General features: G+C 43.7%; 1 protein-coding gene across 1 annotated transcript in view; it reads left to right on the top strand.

Moving 5' to 3' along the window:
- RIMKLB (ribosomal modification protein rimK like family member B) overlaps positions 1-16,540 on the top strand; it is a 40,516-nt gene that overhangs the window by 10,226 nt on the left and 13,750 nt on the right. The window contains exon 2 of the mRNA XM_070410722.1: positions 14,054-14,285. Coding sequence (XP_070266823.1) covers positions 14,111-14,285 — 175 coding nt within the window. The 5' untranslated portion in view covers positions 14,054-14,110. The remainder of the gene's footprint in view (positions 1-14,053; positions 14,286-16,540) is intronic.

Here is a 16,540-nt window from a genome sequence, read left to right as displayed (position 1 = left end):
ATCAGCAGAGCACAGTCCTTTCTCCTCCCCTTACTCCAACCCCCCCTTTAAAACCCGTCTCTAGGCGGGGTTCTGTCTCTTGGCCACTTGGCTAGCCGATGTGTCGGTGAGTCTGGTGGAGGGGAGCTCAAGCTAGCTTGAAATACAGACTCATGCTTTTGCATCGGACTGCTGGCTCCCTGTTGGTTTCTTGGGGATCCTGAAATCTGGGCATAACATTTGGGGGCTCGCCCGTGGTTCCCAAGACCATCCAGAGACCCCCCAGTTTGAAGAGTCTGACTGGCTGCGGTAAGTGTCTGTGTGTTGTGTATTCTGTTCTGTGTGATATATGTTATCTCTAAGGGACTTGTCCTGTATCTGGAGGAATGGCTTCTAGATGGTACTCACCATCAAAACTCGGACTGGCTAAGGGTTCGAATCTGGCCTATCTTTTAAAAAAGGTAGAAGAGAAGCATTCCTAGGTAGTTTTCTACTGCCTCTGTTCGGGGACTTGTTCTTTATCTGTCCTGTGTGAGCTCACTTCTGGAATCTCTGCCTGAGGGGTCTAGGCGGACGCTCCGTGTACGACCACAGGCGGGGGAGAGTTAGAAGACGTTCTGCTCCCCACGAGGAATGTGTATTCTCCTCACGGATTTGAGGGATGTGTATTCCCCTCATGAGAGATGTGTATTCCCCTCATGAGAGATGTGTATTCCTCTCGCGGATTTGAGACGAGGCGGGTCGCTCCCGCTGGTTTGGCGTAATGCCATCGTCTAGTTGCTTCCATGGAGTTGGAAGGCTGTTCTTTGGGGCCCTGTTTGTCTGTGTGTGTGTTTCTGTTTTCTGTGGACTTACTGGATGGATGTTATGGGACGGACTCAGACTGCTCCTTCGGGTATTGTGATTGATCATTTCAAGGAGATTGGGGGAGGCTGTAGAGCTCCCTCAGGAGTTGGGAAGTTGTTATTGTTTAAACTCTGAGTGAATGTCTGGTGATAGTGTGTGAGTGTGGAGGGAGGGGGCCTGCCTTCTCCCCTCCTTTGTGTGGCTCCACGACTTAGGTCAAGTGGGCATCTGAGTAATGATCTGTGAAAACAGGTCACCCACTTCCCAAGAAAATGCATCCGGGATTTCTGTGCACGTGTAAAGGGAAAAGGCCAGTTTAAAAACGAGTGCGCATAGTTTTGAGCTGAACTTGACCTTTTGCTGTGTACAGAATAAAAACCCGAGACTGTTTTGGCCTTAAAAATGGCAGAGATGAACCTGACAAAAATGTTCTGATTGAATTGGGAAAAATTGTGTTATTGTGGTAACTAAATGCCTTTGCTTATTGGTACAGCCACCATTTGGGGCTGCATGACTTGGCAGCCGCCATGTTGGCCGCATGGTTTGCCGCTCCCCTGGGGGCCGCCATCTTGAAACAGCAAAGGCCCCCCCCTCTGATTTAGTCAGGGGTGGAGCTTTAAGGCGGAGTTTTATGGGGCAGAAGTATGCTTGCTTCTCGGATTTATTTTTTAAGCTAATCTCTTTAAAAGGGACTGATAGCAGTAATCCAATTTCTAAAGTCAGAGACTGTGGTTTCATGCTGATCAACTCAGTGTTCAGAGACCCAGGATATGCCTAAGTTTAACCTAGGTTACCCAAGGACTCTAGATAATGTGTTTACCCACAGCTGTGGTTTGGATTGCATGCTGTCTCTGCTTCTATAAATTGATCTGTCCTTATTGCTTAAATATGTATCCCTGTTGTTAAATTTGAATGTATTGTTAATCTGAGGAATGTTAATTATTTACATGTCACCTAAAAATTAAGGCTAAAAGTTTTAACTAACTGAAAAGCATGGCTTTGGTGTGATGGGAGGAAAGAGATTTTGAATAGATGGTAGGCCAGTAAGCTGGAACTGGTCACTGGTGGTGGATTGTGAGAAGGGCAGGACACTGCCTAACTTCTCCTTCCTTGGTACCCCTGAAACATCAGAGGGTACTTCTGGCCTTGGTTTTCTTGGTTTCTGGTTTTGGATTTGTTTGTTTGTTTGTGATGAAAACCGTTTCTATCTGAGTGAGACAGGTCAAGAATCCTGTCCTGGGATGTGGGAAAGGCCTCCACATCTGTTCCTGTCAGGCCCCCATCAGGGGACTTGGGTGGTGTCCCTGTTATCTGCTCAAGAGCCCAAGACTGTAAAAATACTTGTTCACTGAAAAGGTGTAAGTGTAAATGTTTATTTGATGTTTATAAGCATCTCTGTTTGTTTGCTGGGAACTTTGATTTGCTATGTGATATTCTGTGCTGGGTTGGGATTTTGGAATTCTGGGGTAAATTTAAAAGGTATTTGTGGCTTTTCTAGTCTGATTGGGACATTTAAGGATGGGGCTCACAGTTCCTCAAGGCAAAGATTTAATGGGCCCTTCCCCCTGCCTGTGCTGAATTAGATAATACAGGCCAGTACTGATTAAGAAAAAAAAAATGGGCCTTAGAATCTGTAAAGATAGGTGGGAATGAAGCTGGTCAAATGTACTGAAAGGGTTTGGTCTAGCAAAGGAGGGGCTGATATCCCCTCCTAGCGTACTCCCTTGAAAGAGGCCTGGTTGCTGTTCTGCCACAAAGGGAACTGGTAGAAACAAACCATGGAAACTGGCGGGGACTGGGTGGCTCTCCTATCATGTTTAGCAGGCCACCCCCTATCATTCCTAACCTTAAAGCTGACTTTCTTGCTGCAAGAATTGTCTCTTTCCTTGAGAGGGCTCCAGAGGGTGCACGAGGACATTTGGCTGCGCCTCGGCGCCACCCAGGAGACTGGCCCAACCCCAACTCCTCATCAGCACAGACCAGGAGATTGGGTCTACGTCAAAAGGCACCACCTGGAGACCCTGGAGCCACGTTGGAAGGATCCCTACACCCTACACCGTGGTGCTGAGACCCCCACCGCTCTCAAAATAGATAGACAGCGTTGCGACCTGGGTCCATCACACCCACGTCTGGTCAGCAGACCCATCCGCGATCCGGAAAGACTTCGTCACCAAATGGAGCGTTGATCGAGATCAACACAACCCGCTCAAGCTCAAGCTACGGTGGTGTGCTCGACCTGCCTGATGCTGGTAACATTGAATAGACTTAGATAATGCCTGCATCTTCATGGACATGGCTCCAAAAAGACAAGGACAATTCATAGGGAGATCAGGAATAGACTTTAGTATCACATGTTTAGTATGTTTCATTGTATTGATATGTTATATTGACCTTTGATTCTTTTGCAGGTTTGAATGTATGTTGGCTGTCCTGGAAGGGAACTATGTGGGGTGACCTCCAAAAGTAAAGGGTGACTAGCTGCCAAGAGGGCAGGTGCCCAACTGGGCAGGGAACGGTGCCCATCAGGTTTTGGTCTCTGTTGAGAGACAGCTAACAGTTGGCAGCGTGTGTACTGCTTGCAGGCCTTTGTGACCATGCCCATGTCAGGGGTAGTCTGAAAAAAGCCTGTTTAGAATAGAAGGTCTAAGGCATGATTATGCATAGAAAGAAAGTTTAATGCCAACAATTAAAAGGAATTGGCAAGGAAAGTCAGAAAATCTTAGAGTAGATCAGTATGTCTTTCTTCTTATGTAATTCCTCCGAAATTTGGCAATGCTAACATGGCAATACATTTCTTTGCATAGATTCAATAAGACCGGTTCCTAATAGTGGTTTTATTAACGGAAAACTTTGACTGGAGTATCATGTTTTAAAGAGCCCTGTCTGAGCTCTAAAGACTTGAAGCCAGTAAGAATGCCAGGAAGAAAGCCTGGTATCCTGCTTGGAAGCCCTGAAGATGGCTGGCGCTGGAGTGTCAGGCCGATGCCCTACCATCACTGGCGGTTGGTAAGAGTAGAAGGGGAGCAGTAAGGATGCCTCTGCGTCCCTGCGGAACCCCCACACACTCTGGGCCGCAACAAGTAGGAGGGCTACTGAGATGGGCCTTAAAGCCTGGAGCGTGGGCTCAGGTGGAGTTGCTACAGGTGAGGGATTCACCGAACTCAGCAGATACTGCAGGCGGGCCTGATGGCAGCTGGGTGGCATGGCTTCCTGGCCCTACGGGGCATATTAAGATTCAACCATGAGATTCCAGCAAAGGTAGTCAGTTACCATTCTTGTTGTGTTTATGCAAACATCAGGAATCTTGATTTGGCTTTTTGATAGCCATGGAGGAATTTTAAGAAAAATCCTATTTCAATAGAAGTTGTTAAAGCTAAAATGGTTTCTTCCCCTTCTACCAGACCATTTGTTAAGATATGCCCAGTACGGGCCTCTAGCAACGGTGGAATAGAAATGCAGTCCGTCTCATGATTGAGCCGGAAGTTCCAAGACAAAGGGGGGAATGAAAGGGCGAGGGCTAGGCCCTCCATCTTGCCCCAGGGTAAGGGCTACGTCCTCCATCTTACCTTGGCCACGTGCTTGGCAAGGAGCTTCTTCCCGGAAGTCTAAGACTCTGCTAGCCACACCCAGAAACAAGACATCGACTTGCTCCTGGCCAATCAGCAGAGCACAGTCCTTTCTCCCCCCCTTACTCCAACACCCTCTTTAAAACCCGTCTCTAGGCGGGGTTCTGTCTCTTGGCCACTTGGCTAGCCGATGTGTCGGTGAGTCTGGTGGAGGGGAGCTCAAGCTAGCTTGAAATACAGACTCATGCTTTTGCATCGGACTGCTGGCTCCCTGTTGGTTTCTTGGGGATCCTGAAATCTGGGCATAACAATTATATTCCACAAATGAATGAGATCATGTAATATTTATCTTTCTCTGACTGGCTTATTTCGCTTAGCATAATTCTCTCCAGGTCCATCAATGCTCTTACAAATGGTAAGAGTTCTGTCTTTTTTACAGCAGCCTAGTATCCCATTGTGTGGAAGTACCACAGTCTTTAATCCACTCATCTGCTGATGGGCACTTAGGCTGATTCCAAATCTTAGCTATTTGTAAATTGTGCTGCTATGAACATAGGGGTGCATATATTCTTTCTGATTGGTGTTTCTGATTTCTTGGGATATATTCCTAGAAGTGGGATTACTGGGTCAAATGGGAGTTCCATTTATTTTTTTGCGTTTGTGTTTTTATTTCCATTCTTTCTCATTTCTATGAGCAATTCAGATCTACTTCTGATGGTCTATTGGAGGAAGGGAAGGGAGGGGAGGGGAGGGGAGGGGAGGGGAGGGGAGGGGAGGGGAAGGAAATTTATTATTTCTAAAATATATTTTTATTGATTTCAGAGAGGAATGGAGAGGGAGAGACAAACATCAATGATGAGAGAAAAATCATTGATTGACTGCCTCCCTACTAGGGATTGAGCCTGCAACTCGAGCATGTACCCTGACTCCTCCTGGTTTATAGGGCGATGTTCAACCACTGTGCCACACTGGTTGAGCAAGCGGGTAACAATATATATATATATATATATATATATATATATATATATATATATATTCTAAATTGTTTTTTATTTGAAGCAGATTGAAAGAATTGGGGACATTAAAACTCATTGAGAGAAAAAGCCTTCATAAACAACAGATCTTTGGTTAAAACCCGAGACATCACAAAGTTGGCATTAAAAGGTATTCTTTTATTAAATAACATGACATAAAAAGAGAGAGAGAGAGAGAGAGAGAGAGATATTAATTTTAAGGAACTGGCTCTGTGATTGTGGATCTGGCCAATTCACAACCTGTAGGGCTGTAAACAGGAAGGTTGTAGTCTTGACGCAGAGTTTCTCTGGGAAATCTCAGTTTCGCTTTTCAGTCCTTCCATCTGGTTGGATGAGACCTACCCACATTATGATTGTAATCTCCTTTACTCAGAGTCAGCTGATTGTAGATGTTAATCACATTTACAAAATACCTTGACAGCAACATGTAGACTACTGTTTGACCAAATAATTGCACACCATTGCCTGGTTGGAGAGAGAGATTTAATACGTCAATGATATATTTGAGTTTCAGTGGTAATAGTTGAAACCTGGCTGAGGATGACATTTCTAGAGAAAGGAGGGAAGAGTTTAAGAAGCCCAGAGGGGACTGCAAAAGTAGAGCTGTCAGGAAAAAAGGGTCACAGAAAAAGAGACTACGAAGAAGTGCCTACAACTCAAGATACACATACTAGTATTTGTTATTTTTCTCTATAACCTGATCCAATTTCAAATCCAAGACAGAATGATGTCATTGAAAGCACATCTGTAGTAATTGCCAAATGGAGTAAATTTTAGTTTGTATATTAGAATTCATGTTTTTCTTCTCTAATTTTACTCTTTCTTAGTCTTTTGATTCTGGGTTCATATACTATGTCTTATCTAGAATAAAGAATTTTCCTAATAGAGACCACCAAGATGGCGGCATAGGTAAACACCGGAGACTGCTGCGGCAAACAACCACTTCAAAAATAAAACTAAAAGACGGAACGGACTTCACCCAGAACTACAGGAAGGCTGGCTGAGGAGAGACTCTTCAACTAGAAGGAAAGACAACAGCATGCCGAGGCTCAGAGGAGGCGCAGTGTGGAAAATATAAAGGTGTGGACGTGCGCGCACAAAGCGGGCTGGTGGCTGAGGGCGCGGTTGTCGTTTTCAATCAGGAGGGAGTCTCAGACTCTGAGCTCCAGATCCGGGCGAGTCTCTAGGGACTCAGACTCAAACGGGAGAAGCAGGATTGTCTAGCATCAGTTGGAACGTGAAGGCAGCTTTCTCTCCGTGGTTTGCAGCGGTTGCCAGGGTTCTGAGAAGCAGAGCCTCTGGGAACGGGACTGAGAGCAGCCATAACTGCTCCCTCCGCCCGCCCTGTTGATCCCGCCCCGCCCAAGCCCTGCGCAGAGCCATTTGCCGGACCACCTCAGGCAAAGGCTAGATTAGCACCTCTCCAGAGGACATTTTTCCCACACCTGATTCTCACAGCCAGTCGGCCTGGTGGTCAAATCCCTCTAGTATTAACTACAACAATCAAGGCTTAACTAGAACAAGACTGCGCACACAGACCACAAGGGGGTGCACCAAGAAAGCATAAAAAATGCGGAGACAAAAAAACATGACAGAAATGGAGGATATAGAGCTAAAAAACACAATTTTGAGGGCTTGCAATAATGTGCTAGAAGCTGCCAATAAACTTGATGAGAGCCTCACGAAAACTAATGAGACCCTCGATGCTGTGATAACCAACTAGAAATTAGGCATACACTGACTGAGATAAAGAATATTATACAGACACCCAATAGCAGACCAGAGGAGCGCAAGAATCAAGTCAAAGATTTGAAATGCGAAGAAGCAAAAAACACCCAACCGGAAAAGCAAAATGAAAAAGAATCCGAAAATACGAAGATAGTGTAAGGAGCCTCTGGGACAGCTTCAAGCGTACAAATATCAGAATTATAGGGGTGCCAGAAGATGAGAGACAGCAAGATATTGAAAACCTATTTGAAGAAATAATGGCAGAAAACTTCCCCCACCTGGTGAAAGAAATGGACTTATAGGTCCAAGAAGCGCAGAGAACCCCAAACAAAAGGAATCCAAAGAGGACCACACCAAGACACATCATCATTAAAATGCCAAGAGCAAAAGACAAAGAGAGAATCTTAAAAGCAGCAAGAGAAAGAGACTCAATTACCTACAAGGGAATACCCATACGACTGTCAGCTGATTTCTCAACAGAAACTTTGCAGGACAGAAGGGAGTGGCAAGAAATATTCAAAGTGATGAATAGCAAGAACCTACAACCAAGATTACTTTATCCAGCAAAGCTATCATTCAGAATTGAAGGTCAGATAAAGAGCTTCACAGATAAGGAAAAGCTAAAGGACTTCATCACCACTAAACCAGTATTATACGAAATGCTGAACGGTATCCTTTAAGAAGAGGAAGAAGAAAAAGGTAAAGATACAAATTGTGAACAACAAACATGCATCTATCAACAAGTGAATCTAAGAATCAAGTGAATAAATAATCTGATGTACAGAATGAACTGGTGATTATAATGAATCAGGGACATAGAAAGGGAATGGACTGACTATTCTTGGGGGGGAAAGGGGAATGGGAGATTCGGGAAGAGACTGGACAAAAATCATGCACCTATGGATGAGGACAGTGGGTGGGGAGTGAGGGCGGAGGGTGGGGCGGGAACTGGGAGGAGGGGAGTTATGGGGGCGGGGGGAAAGAGAACAAATGTAATCTGAACAATAAAGATTTAATAAAAAAAAAAAAAGGACTCCAAAAAAAAAAAAAAGAATTTTTCTAATAATAGTAAGCGATGCTTTAATGTGTTCAAATGATAGATTGTGATTTTGCTTTTTTCCTCCCAGAATAATTACCGTTGGGAAGGGACCTCACAAGAAAAATGAATTAACCACTTTATTTATGATTCCCATTTAATTAGCTTTGTCTAGACCTGTGGTTGGCAAACCGCGGCTCGTGAGCCACATGCGGCTCTTTGGCCCCTTGAGTGTGGGTCTTCCACAAAATACCATGTGCGGGCGCACACATACAGTGTGATTGAAACTTCGTGGCCCATGCGCTGAAGTCGATGTTTTATGGAAGAGCCACACTCAAGGGGCCAAAGAGCCGCATGTGGCTTGCAAGCTGCGGTTTGCCGAGCCGCAGTTTGCCGACCACTGGTCTAGACTGTTTGAAGATGACAGTGATTTGTTAAAAATGGTGTGCCCATCAGAAGTTTACATGGGAATACTGGCTCTAATATAAAAGTAAATTCTCTTTGAATTTCTTTTTATTTCAAAACTATTTTAGTTTATTAGTAGCATTTATTTGATATTGATATATACATTGTTTTTCTTGATACTCTGAGAGAAATAAAGAAATAGAGTATGGAAACTATTTCATCCGAGTTTATATTCTAAGAGGAGAGATTATATTCTTGTGTATATATGAACATTTGCAAATGTTGGAGAGTAAAGTCTTTTCTTACAGATATCTTATTGGGTCACTAAACTTACTCCTTTAAATGTCAGAGGGAAAAAAAAACCCACTTTATTTTTTATTTTTTATTTTTTTTAATATATTTTATTGATTTTTTACAGAGAGGAAGGGAGAGAGACAGAGAGTTAGAAACATCGATGAGAGAGGAACATCGACCAGCTGCCTCCTGCACATCTCCCACTGGGGATGTGCCCGCAACCCAGGCACATGCCCCCGACCGGAATCGAACCTGGGACCCTTCAGTCCGCAGGCCGACGCTCTATCCAGTGAGCCAAACCGGTTTCGGCCCCACTTTATTTTTTTTATAGACTCTTTTCTGTGTTTAAAAATAGTGGATATAATTTGAACTTTAAAAAAAAAAAGACTTGGGACTATAATTTTTTGTTTGTATAGATTTGGGCTTCTGGACTGTTCACTGTTATGCTTTTGACTTAATTCTTTTTTTTTGCATATAAGCAACAGCAATTAATTTCACAGTTTTCAAATCTGGAAGTCCAAGATCATGGTGCCAGCCTGGTCAGATTTTGGCCAGGATCCTCTTCCAGGTTGCAGACTGTCAGTTTCTCCTTGTATCTTCACATGGCAGAATCTGCTTTTCACTTCTTACAAGCTTTTTTGTGTTTTCTTTTTCCTTGATCTTAGTGGATGGGAAATAGAAAAGTAGATGTTTTAAAATACTGGTTAGGGCAGTGGTTCTCAACCTTCTGGCCGTTTAAAACAGTTCCTGATGTTGTGACCCCCAACCATAAAATTATTTTTGTTGCTACTTCATCACTGTAATTTTGCTACTGTTTTGAATCGTAATGTAAATATCTGATATGCAGGATGGTCTTAGGCGACCCCTGTGAAAGGGTCGTTCGACTGCCAAAGGGTTCGGCGACCCACAGGTTGAGAACCGCTGGGTTAGGGGGAGGAGAAGGCCATCAGAGGAGGTGCCACCTATTGGTCTCTTTCTGGGCCACAGGAAGGCATTGTTGCCAGGCCATGGGGGTGGGGGTGGGGATGATGAGCCTCTGCCATTGGGGCTGGAGAGTCTTCACCTGAGAATTTCTGAGGTCTGGTTAGATGTGAATCACAGTGGAATAGTCTTAAAAAGGCAAGTAGCCTCCTCAGCAGGCAGCCCTGAGCGCCAAGGATGGCCAGCCTCTCATCTTCTGGAAACAGGAGTGGGCCATTGGGTGGAGGAGAGGTTGTGCCCTTTCATTCCCTGCCAATAAACTGGTCTCAGGAGATCACTAAAATTAGAGTAGATTAAAAAATCTGTACAGGTGTCACTTAAAGATACCAGCACCAATGAAACGATAATTAGCAAGCTGAAGGTTGTTAAGTAGTAGTTGTGCCCTTTACAGACTGAGGATGTCATCTACTTGGTGTACAGAAATAGAGAGTTGGAACACACTATTGCATACCTCTATGAATCTTTACATGAAAATTAAGGTATAACGTAAGAATCTTTTGAAGCTGATAAAGAAAATGTATTCCACATGACCAAAGATACCTCAGTTCCAAGTTCCTGCCATTTTCGCCTACCATTTAGGCAGGCTTTGAGAAACCACAGCCGTTGACATTGATGTCAGACCTCTTCATCACAGCCTCTGCTTCTTTCCAGAGTCTCTTTCTGTAGGGAGAGAGAGCATCCTTTCAGTTCCAGATTCTGGGGTGCAGGCATCCCTTCTGAAAGGATGTATTCCCGTTGTAGCAAGTGAAATGATACCTTCAGCTTTGCTTCACTTCTCGAAGACAGGGAGGGAACATCATTTTCTTTGTTTGAACCCTAGGATCAAGAGACTTTGAGCCCATTAAAAAGAAAATGAAAGCCCTAGCTGGTTTGACTCAGTGGAGAGAGCATTGTACTGTGGACTGGAAGGTTCTGGGTTCGATTCCAGGCAAGGGCACTATTGTAACGTACCCCGTGAAACACAGAAGGACGCCTCAAGAAGTCGAATTAAAGAGTCACATTTATTGCAATCCGGGACTATGAGGGGTTATTTCCCAAATCTCATAGTAACAAGATGGTCGAAGCTCCAGGGTTATATAGGCAAAAAATCACAAAGGTATTGATTACATCCAGGGTTTGGAATGAGGAACCTGCCTGGCTCGCAAAAAAGCAGTTCACAGAAGCAGAATTAAGCATGTTAATTATAGATTTGGGTCTCGGGGTCACTGAATTGGCGGAAATACATTATCTAGAGCCCTTGGGTAACCTGGGTTAAACTTAGGCATGTTATCTAAATTACAGTTTGGGGTCTAGAGCCCTCTGACCTTGGGATAACTGTGCTGTCCTTCCCAGGTAAAGGAAAAATGTGCTTTCTAAGACCAGTATGACCACAACCCATGGGATATTCACATTACAATCAATAAGGCATTTAATCGAATGGGATGATTTATATAATTCAGAAAATCAAAATAACCTGTCCATTGTTAAAGCAAATAGGTACATAAGCCAAACAGCAAGGTTAAAGTTAAACTATAATTTCTACCTGAGATGGTTGCTACCATACTTCACACATGCTTGGATTGTGGGCTTGACCCCCCAGTAGGGGGCATGCAGGAGGCAGCTGAACAATGATGTTTCTATCTCATCATTGATGTTTCTCTCCCCCTCTCCCTTCCTCTCTGAAATCAATAAAAAGATATTTTAAAGAAAGAAAATGAAAGGAGATAGCCTAATCTGAACCTGCAGTTGTTTGTTGCATACCAGTATAGAAACACCCAAACTTTATGTGGCCATGAAGTCAGACAAGATGGGATGCTCATGTGCATCATCTGTTGGGATTGCTACACAGCAGTGTGAGGTTGCAGTCTTGGAGTGCTTTTACTGTATGACTGTAGAATCACTGAAAATACCATGGGTGTTACTGTTGCAGCCTGGGCATTTTCTGAGAGCTGACCTGTAAGTATCGGCAGAATGTTCCTGCTTTCCAGTTGCCCGTGGCTGTAACATCCCATCCTGATTTCTCTTGGGGCCATAATGGCTGGGCAGTTTATACAATGAAATTCAATCATTGGTGAACAGATGATGTTCAAGAACTAAATGTCAGGGTAGGCACAGAGATAGCTTTGGAGTTTTGGAAGTCAGGGACAGGGTGTTTCAAAAACTACCCAATATAAACTTTTTAAGGGCATTTTTATAGTTTGTCTCTCAAGGGCAACTGGGATCTCTATATTGGGTACTCTGGTGTGACTTTTGTGGATCTTTTTCTCCTGAGTGAGACCCTTCCTAGTGGCCTGGAAGACTCTGTAAGGCCACATCCTGTCTTCCCAGTGTGTAAGTTGAGTTATTATCATATCTTACCTAGGACGCTAGTGGGTATGTTCTTGATCACAGCTATGGAAAAAGGGTACAGAGAGCCAAGAGGCTCGGCATGAGGCATCCTCTTTGCTGGTTACTTGGGTCTTGGCCTGATGTGTCACCACAGCTGAGAGCTCCTCCCTCCCTTGTGTTTCCATAGCTACAAGCCCAAGCCCTCTCTCTTCTGTGTATCTCCCACATTATGTTATTTCTTCCCTGCTTTCCAGGGACTGATGCCTTTGAGGCCATAGGTCATTGGGCAGGCATGGCAGGCCAAGGGGTGTGTGTGTGTGTGTGTGTGTGTGTGTCTTTCCCACCATGTTCTGGTCCTAATCATGTGCGCGTCTGTGGAGTAGGCCCTTCTGGCTGAGACCCTGGAGAGGGTGTGAATGGTACATGAGGAACCAGTTTCAGCTGCGGGGATGCTGGAGGCCATCCATTTGTATGGCCATTGTTTCCTCTAATCCTTGCCCTTGTTCTTTCCTTCTGTGTTAGGTTTGCTGTATCATCTGGAATAGTACTGGAAAAGAGTTTTCTTTTGTTATGTTTGTTAGTAAAGCTTACAAGTTTTCATTTCTCAGAAAATGATTTTCAACTGCTGTCTTGCTCATGATATAAACTCTGAGAAGCAAAACTCCACTTGCAGAAGAAAGTCCTTTTTTTGTGTTCTAGTAAACAAGCTGTGTTTACTTTTAAGAATTCTATTTAAAGAAAGAATAAAAACACTGAGTAAAAGCATGCTTCCTGATTGAAATAAACAAATTTTAGTGAATGGACTTTGGCATTTATTTTGTTTTTTAAAGTTTTTTTTTCTACATTCTCAAATTATTTGATTAAAGTTGCTGTGTAAAGTACTTCAGTGTTGATGCTCATCCAGTAATGTTGGTGCTACTATCTCATTTTTAAAAATGTCTATAAAAATGTTTATAATAAAATATACATATAACCAAATAAGGAAAGAAAATTCAATAAACTACAGATACATGAATATATATGACAGGAACTTACAGTGATGGGAGAGCTATGGGAATATATTATTGATAATTGCAGTCTCTATTTTGTATCAAGAAGGGACTTGCATTTTGGGGGAGGGGATAAATCAGTAGGTGATCAGATTAGAGTATATCCTAGACCTGTGGTCGGCAAACTGCGGCTCGTGAGCCACATGCGGCTCTTTGGCCCCTTGAGTGTGGCTCTTCCTAAGCCTTAGGAGTACCCTAATTAAGTTAATAACAATGTACCTACCTATATAGTTTAAGTTTAAAAAATTTGGCTCTCAAAAGAAATTTCAATTGTACTGTTGGTATTTGGCTCTGTTGACTAATGAATTTGCTGACCACTATCCTAGACAATATATAATACTAGAGGCCTGGTGCACAAAATTCATGGACGGGGGAGGGGGACGGTCCCTCAGCCCGGCCTGCAATGACGCCAGCGTCCTGCACCCCGGTCTCTGGCCAGAGACCCCTCCCTCCTTGTGTCTGTCTCTCCCCACCACCCTGGCCACTATGGGCGCCGCCGTCTTTGTCGTGGAGTGATGGTTAATTTGCACATTACTCTTTTATTAGGATAGGGAATGGCATTGAAAGTTTCTGATAAGTGACCTGTTGTAATTATAAAATTGCAGTGCTAGCTTCCCCAGTGGGAAATGGAGAAATCTTATTTCAGGGGAGGTTATCAGTTTCCATATTTCTAGTGGTACAAATATTTTTAATTTGAATGAAAGGGGAAAAGTCATATTACCCTATTAACCCGCTTGTGTAGTTAGTATGAATCACGGCACTTATTGGGTGGAAGCCAGAAATTAAGTAGACTTCTTGATTTGTATGTTTATTTTCTCTTCCATCTAGAAAGAGTTTACATCCAGGAAGAAATAATCCAGGAAAAGGAAGAATAAGCAGGTCAAGATGTGTAGCTCCGTGGCTGCCAAGTTGTGGTTTTTGACAGATCGTCGAATCAGGGAAGACTATCCCCAGAAAGAGATCTTAAGAGCATTAAAGGCCAAATGTTGTGAGGAGGAACTGGACTTTAGGGCCGTGGTGATGGATGAGGTAGTGCTGACAATCGAGCAAGGAAACCTGGGTAAGTCTTTACTAAGTAATTTTTTAGATTTTTACTTGGAATATGGTGACACTGCATGTTTCAGAAATAATTACGGCAGAGGCATATTTAAGAGCCTTCGCATACTAAGTATTACCTAATCTTAAACTCTAGTGTATGTTCTGGAAGAAATGGAAACACCAGTATTTATTAAATGCCTTATTGTATTATTTAGGAAAATAGTTGGGAGGGAAATTAAAGATAACCTACTAGTTTCCTTCTGTTATTACTGTCTTTTAGTTTTAAAATACCTTATAATCCAAGGGCGGGGGGGGGGGGGGTGGTCCTTGTAGTAGTAAATTAAAATCCATGTGTGATTCACTTTTTATTTAATATTTTTATTGGTTTTTAGAGAGCAGGAAGAGAGAGGGATAGATAGAAACATCAATGAGAGAGGACCATCATCAATTGGCTGGCTCCTGCAGGGCTCCCACTGGGGATTGAGTGTACTGGTTTGGTGGTGATGAACTCCTTTAGCTTTTTCTTGTCTGTGAAGCTCTTTATCTGACCTCCCATTCAAAATGATAGCTTTGCTGGGTAGAGTAATCTTGATTGTAGGTCCTTGCCATTCATCATTTTGAATATTTCTTGCCACTTCCTTCTGGCCTGCAAAGTTTGTGTTGAGAAATCAGCTGACAGTTGCATGGGTGCTACCTTTAGGTAACTAACTGCTCTTCTCTTGCTGCTTTTGAGATTCTCTCTTTGTCTTTAACCCTTGGCATTTTAATTATGATGTGTCTTGGTGTGGGTGTCTTTGGGTTCCTCTTGTTTGGGACTCTCTGTGCTTCCTGGACTTATACTAGTAAGTCTATTATTTCACCAGGTAGGGGAAGCTTTTTGTCATTATTTCTTCAAATAGGTTTTCAATATGTTGCACTCTCTCTTCTCCTTCTGGCACCCCCATAATACAAATGTTGGTATGCTTGAAGTTGTTTGTCCCAGGGGCTCCTTACACTATCTTCATATTTTTCTTTTTTGCTCTTCTAATTGGGTGTTTTTTGCTTCCTCATATTCCAAATCCTTAATTTGATTCTTGGAATCCTCTACTCTTCTGTTGAATCCCTGTAAATTATTCTTTATTTCAGTTAGTGTATGCTTAATTTCAGACTGGTCTTTTTTTGTCTTTGACATTCTCATCTTTGAAAGTCTCACCAAGTCCCTTGAAGCTCTCATTAAGATCCTTGAGTAACCTTATAACCATTGTTTTGAACTCTGTATCCAGTAGTTTGCTTGCTCCCATTTCTTTCATTTGTAACATGTTTTTTTGGCTCCGCATTTTGACTGCTTCCCTGTGTTTGTTTCTATGTGTTAGTCAGAGCTGTTACTAGTATGTCGCCTGGAATTGGTAGAGTGGCCTTGTGTAATAGGTGTCCTTTAGAGCCTAGTGGCTAAGCCTCCCCAGTCACCTGAGTTGAGCACTTTAGGTGCACCTCTGTGTGGGCTGTGGGCTGCGGGCTGCAAAATGTTGTAGTTGAGCCTTGATTGGCGTCACTGGGAGGAATTTGCATCACTGGGAGGAATTGGCCTCTAGGCCAATTGGCTGTGAGGACCAGCTGCATCTACAGTGGAGGAGACACCCCTATGGAGCAGGACTTGCTCAGAGTCTGACCCTTGAGTGTGTCACTTGCGGATGCATAGAGTTGTAATCTGGTATGGTCTGAAGCTGTCCACCGGATGCCCCTAGGGCCTCCAGGGAGGTGCAAAATCAGCCACTGCCTGGGGCCACTGGATATGAGCTACAGAGAGATCTACAGATGGCTTCTATTTGTATTGGGCTAGGAAGTGCCCAGGTGAGGCCCAGCTGTGAGGCAAGGCAGGCTGGTGCTAGTGCAGGGTCTTGGGCCTTTTATTGATCGGTTTGGGGCATGCTGGCTCCAGCTACTGCTTGTTTAAGAGATTTTTTAGCAAAGTTAAAGAAAAGCCACTCATAAAGAAAAGCAGCTGCAAACAGCTTTGGTGGGGCTGCAAATTGGATGGGGTGAGTTCTCAGGGAATCACCAGGGCAGAGTGAACAGTGTGGGGCACACTGATGGAAACTCAGATGTGCCTGCCAGTCAGCTCGGCGATGGGAGAGGTCCAGCACAGGAATGATAACTCCTGTGAGCATCCTTGGCTGGGAGAAAGCTGCCCCCGAGTTCCTGCCCCAATGCCAGACAGTCCAGTTCTTCCCTGTATGTCCCTGGATTCCCCCAAAGCCACTGCCTGGCACTGGATTGCAAAGGAATGGAGACTGTGTA

This window comes from Myotis yumanensis, unplaced genomic scaffold (assembly GCF_028538775.1).
Source record: "Myotis yumanensis isolate MYYU_CA2020_CCGP unplaced genomic scaffold, mMyoYum1.0.hap1 SCAF_3, whole genome shotgun sequence".
NCBI lineage: Eukaryota > Metazoa > Chordata > Mammalia > Chiroptera > Vespertilionidae > Myotis > Myotis yumanensis.
This window is presented reverse-complemented; position numbering and strand designations above follow the sequence as displayed.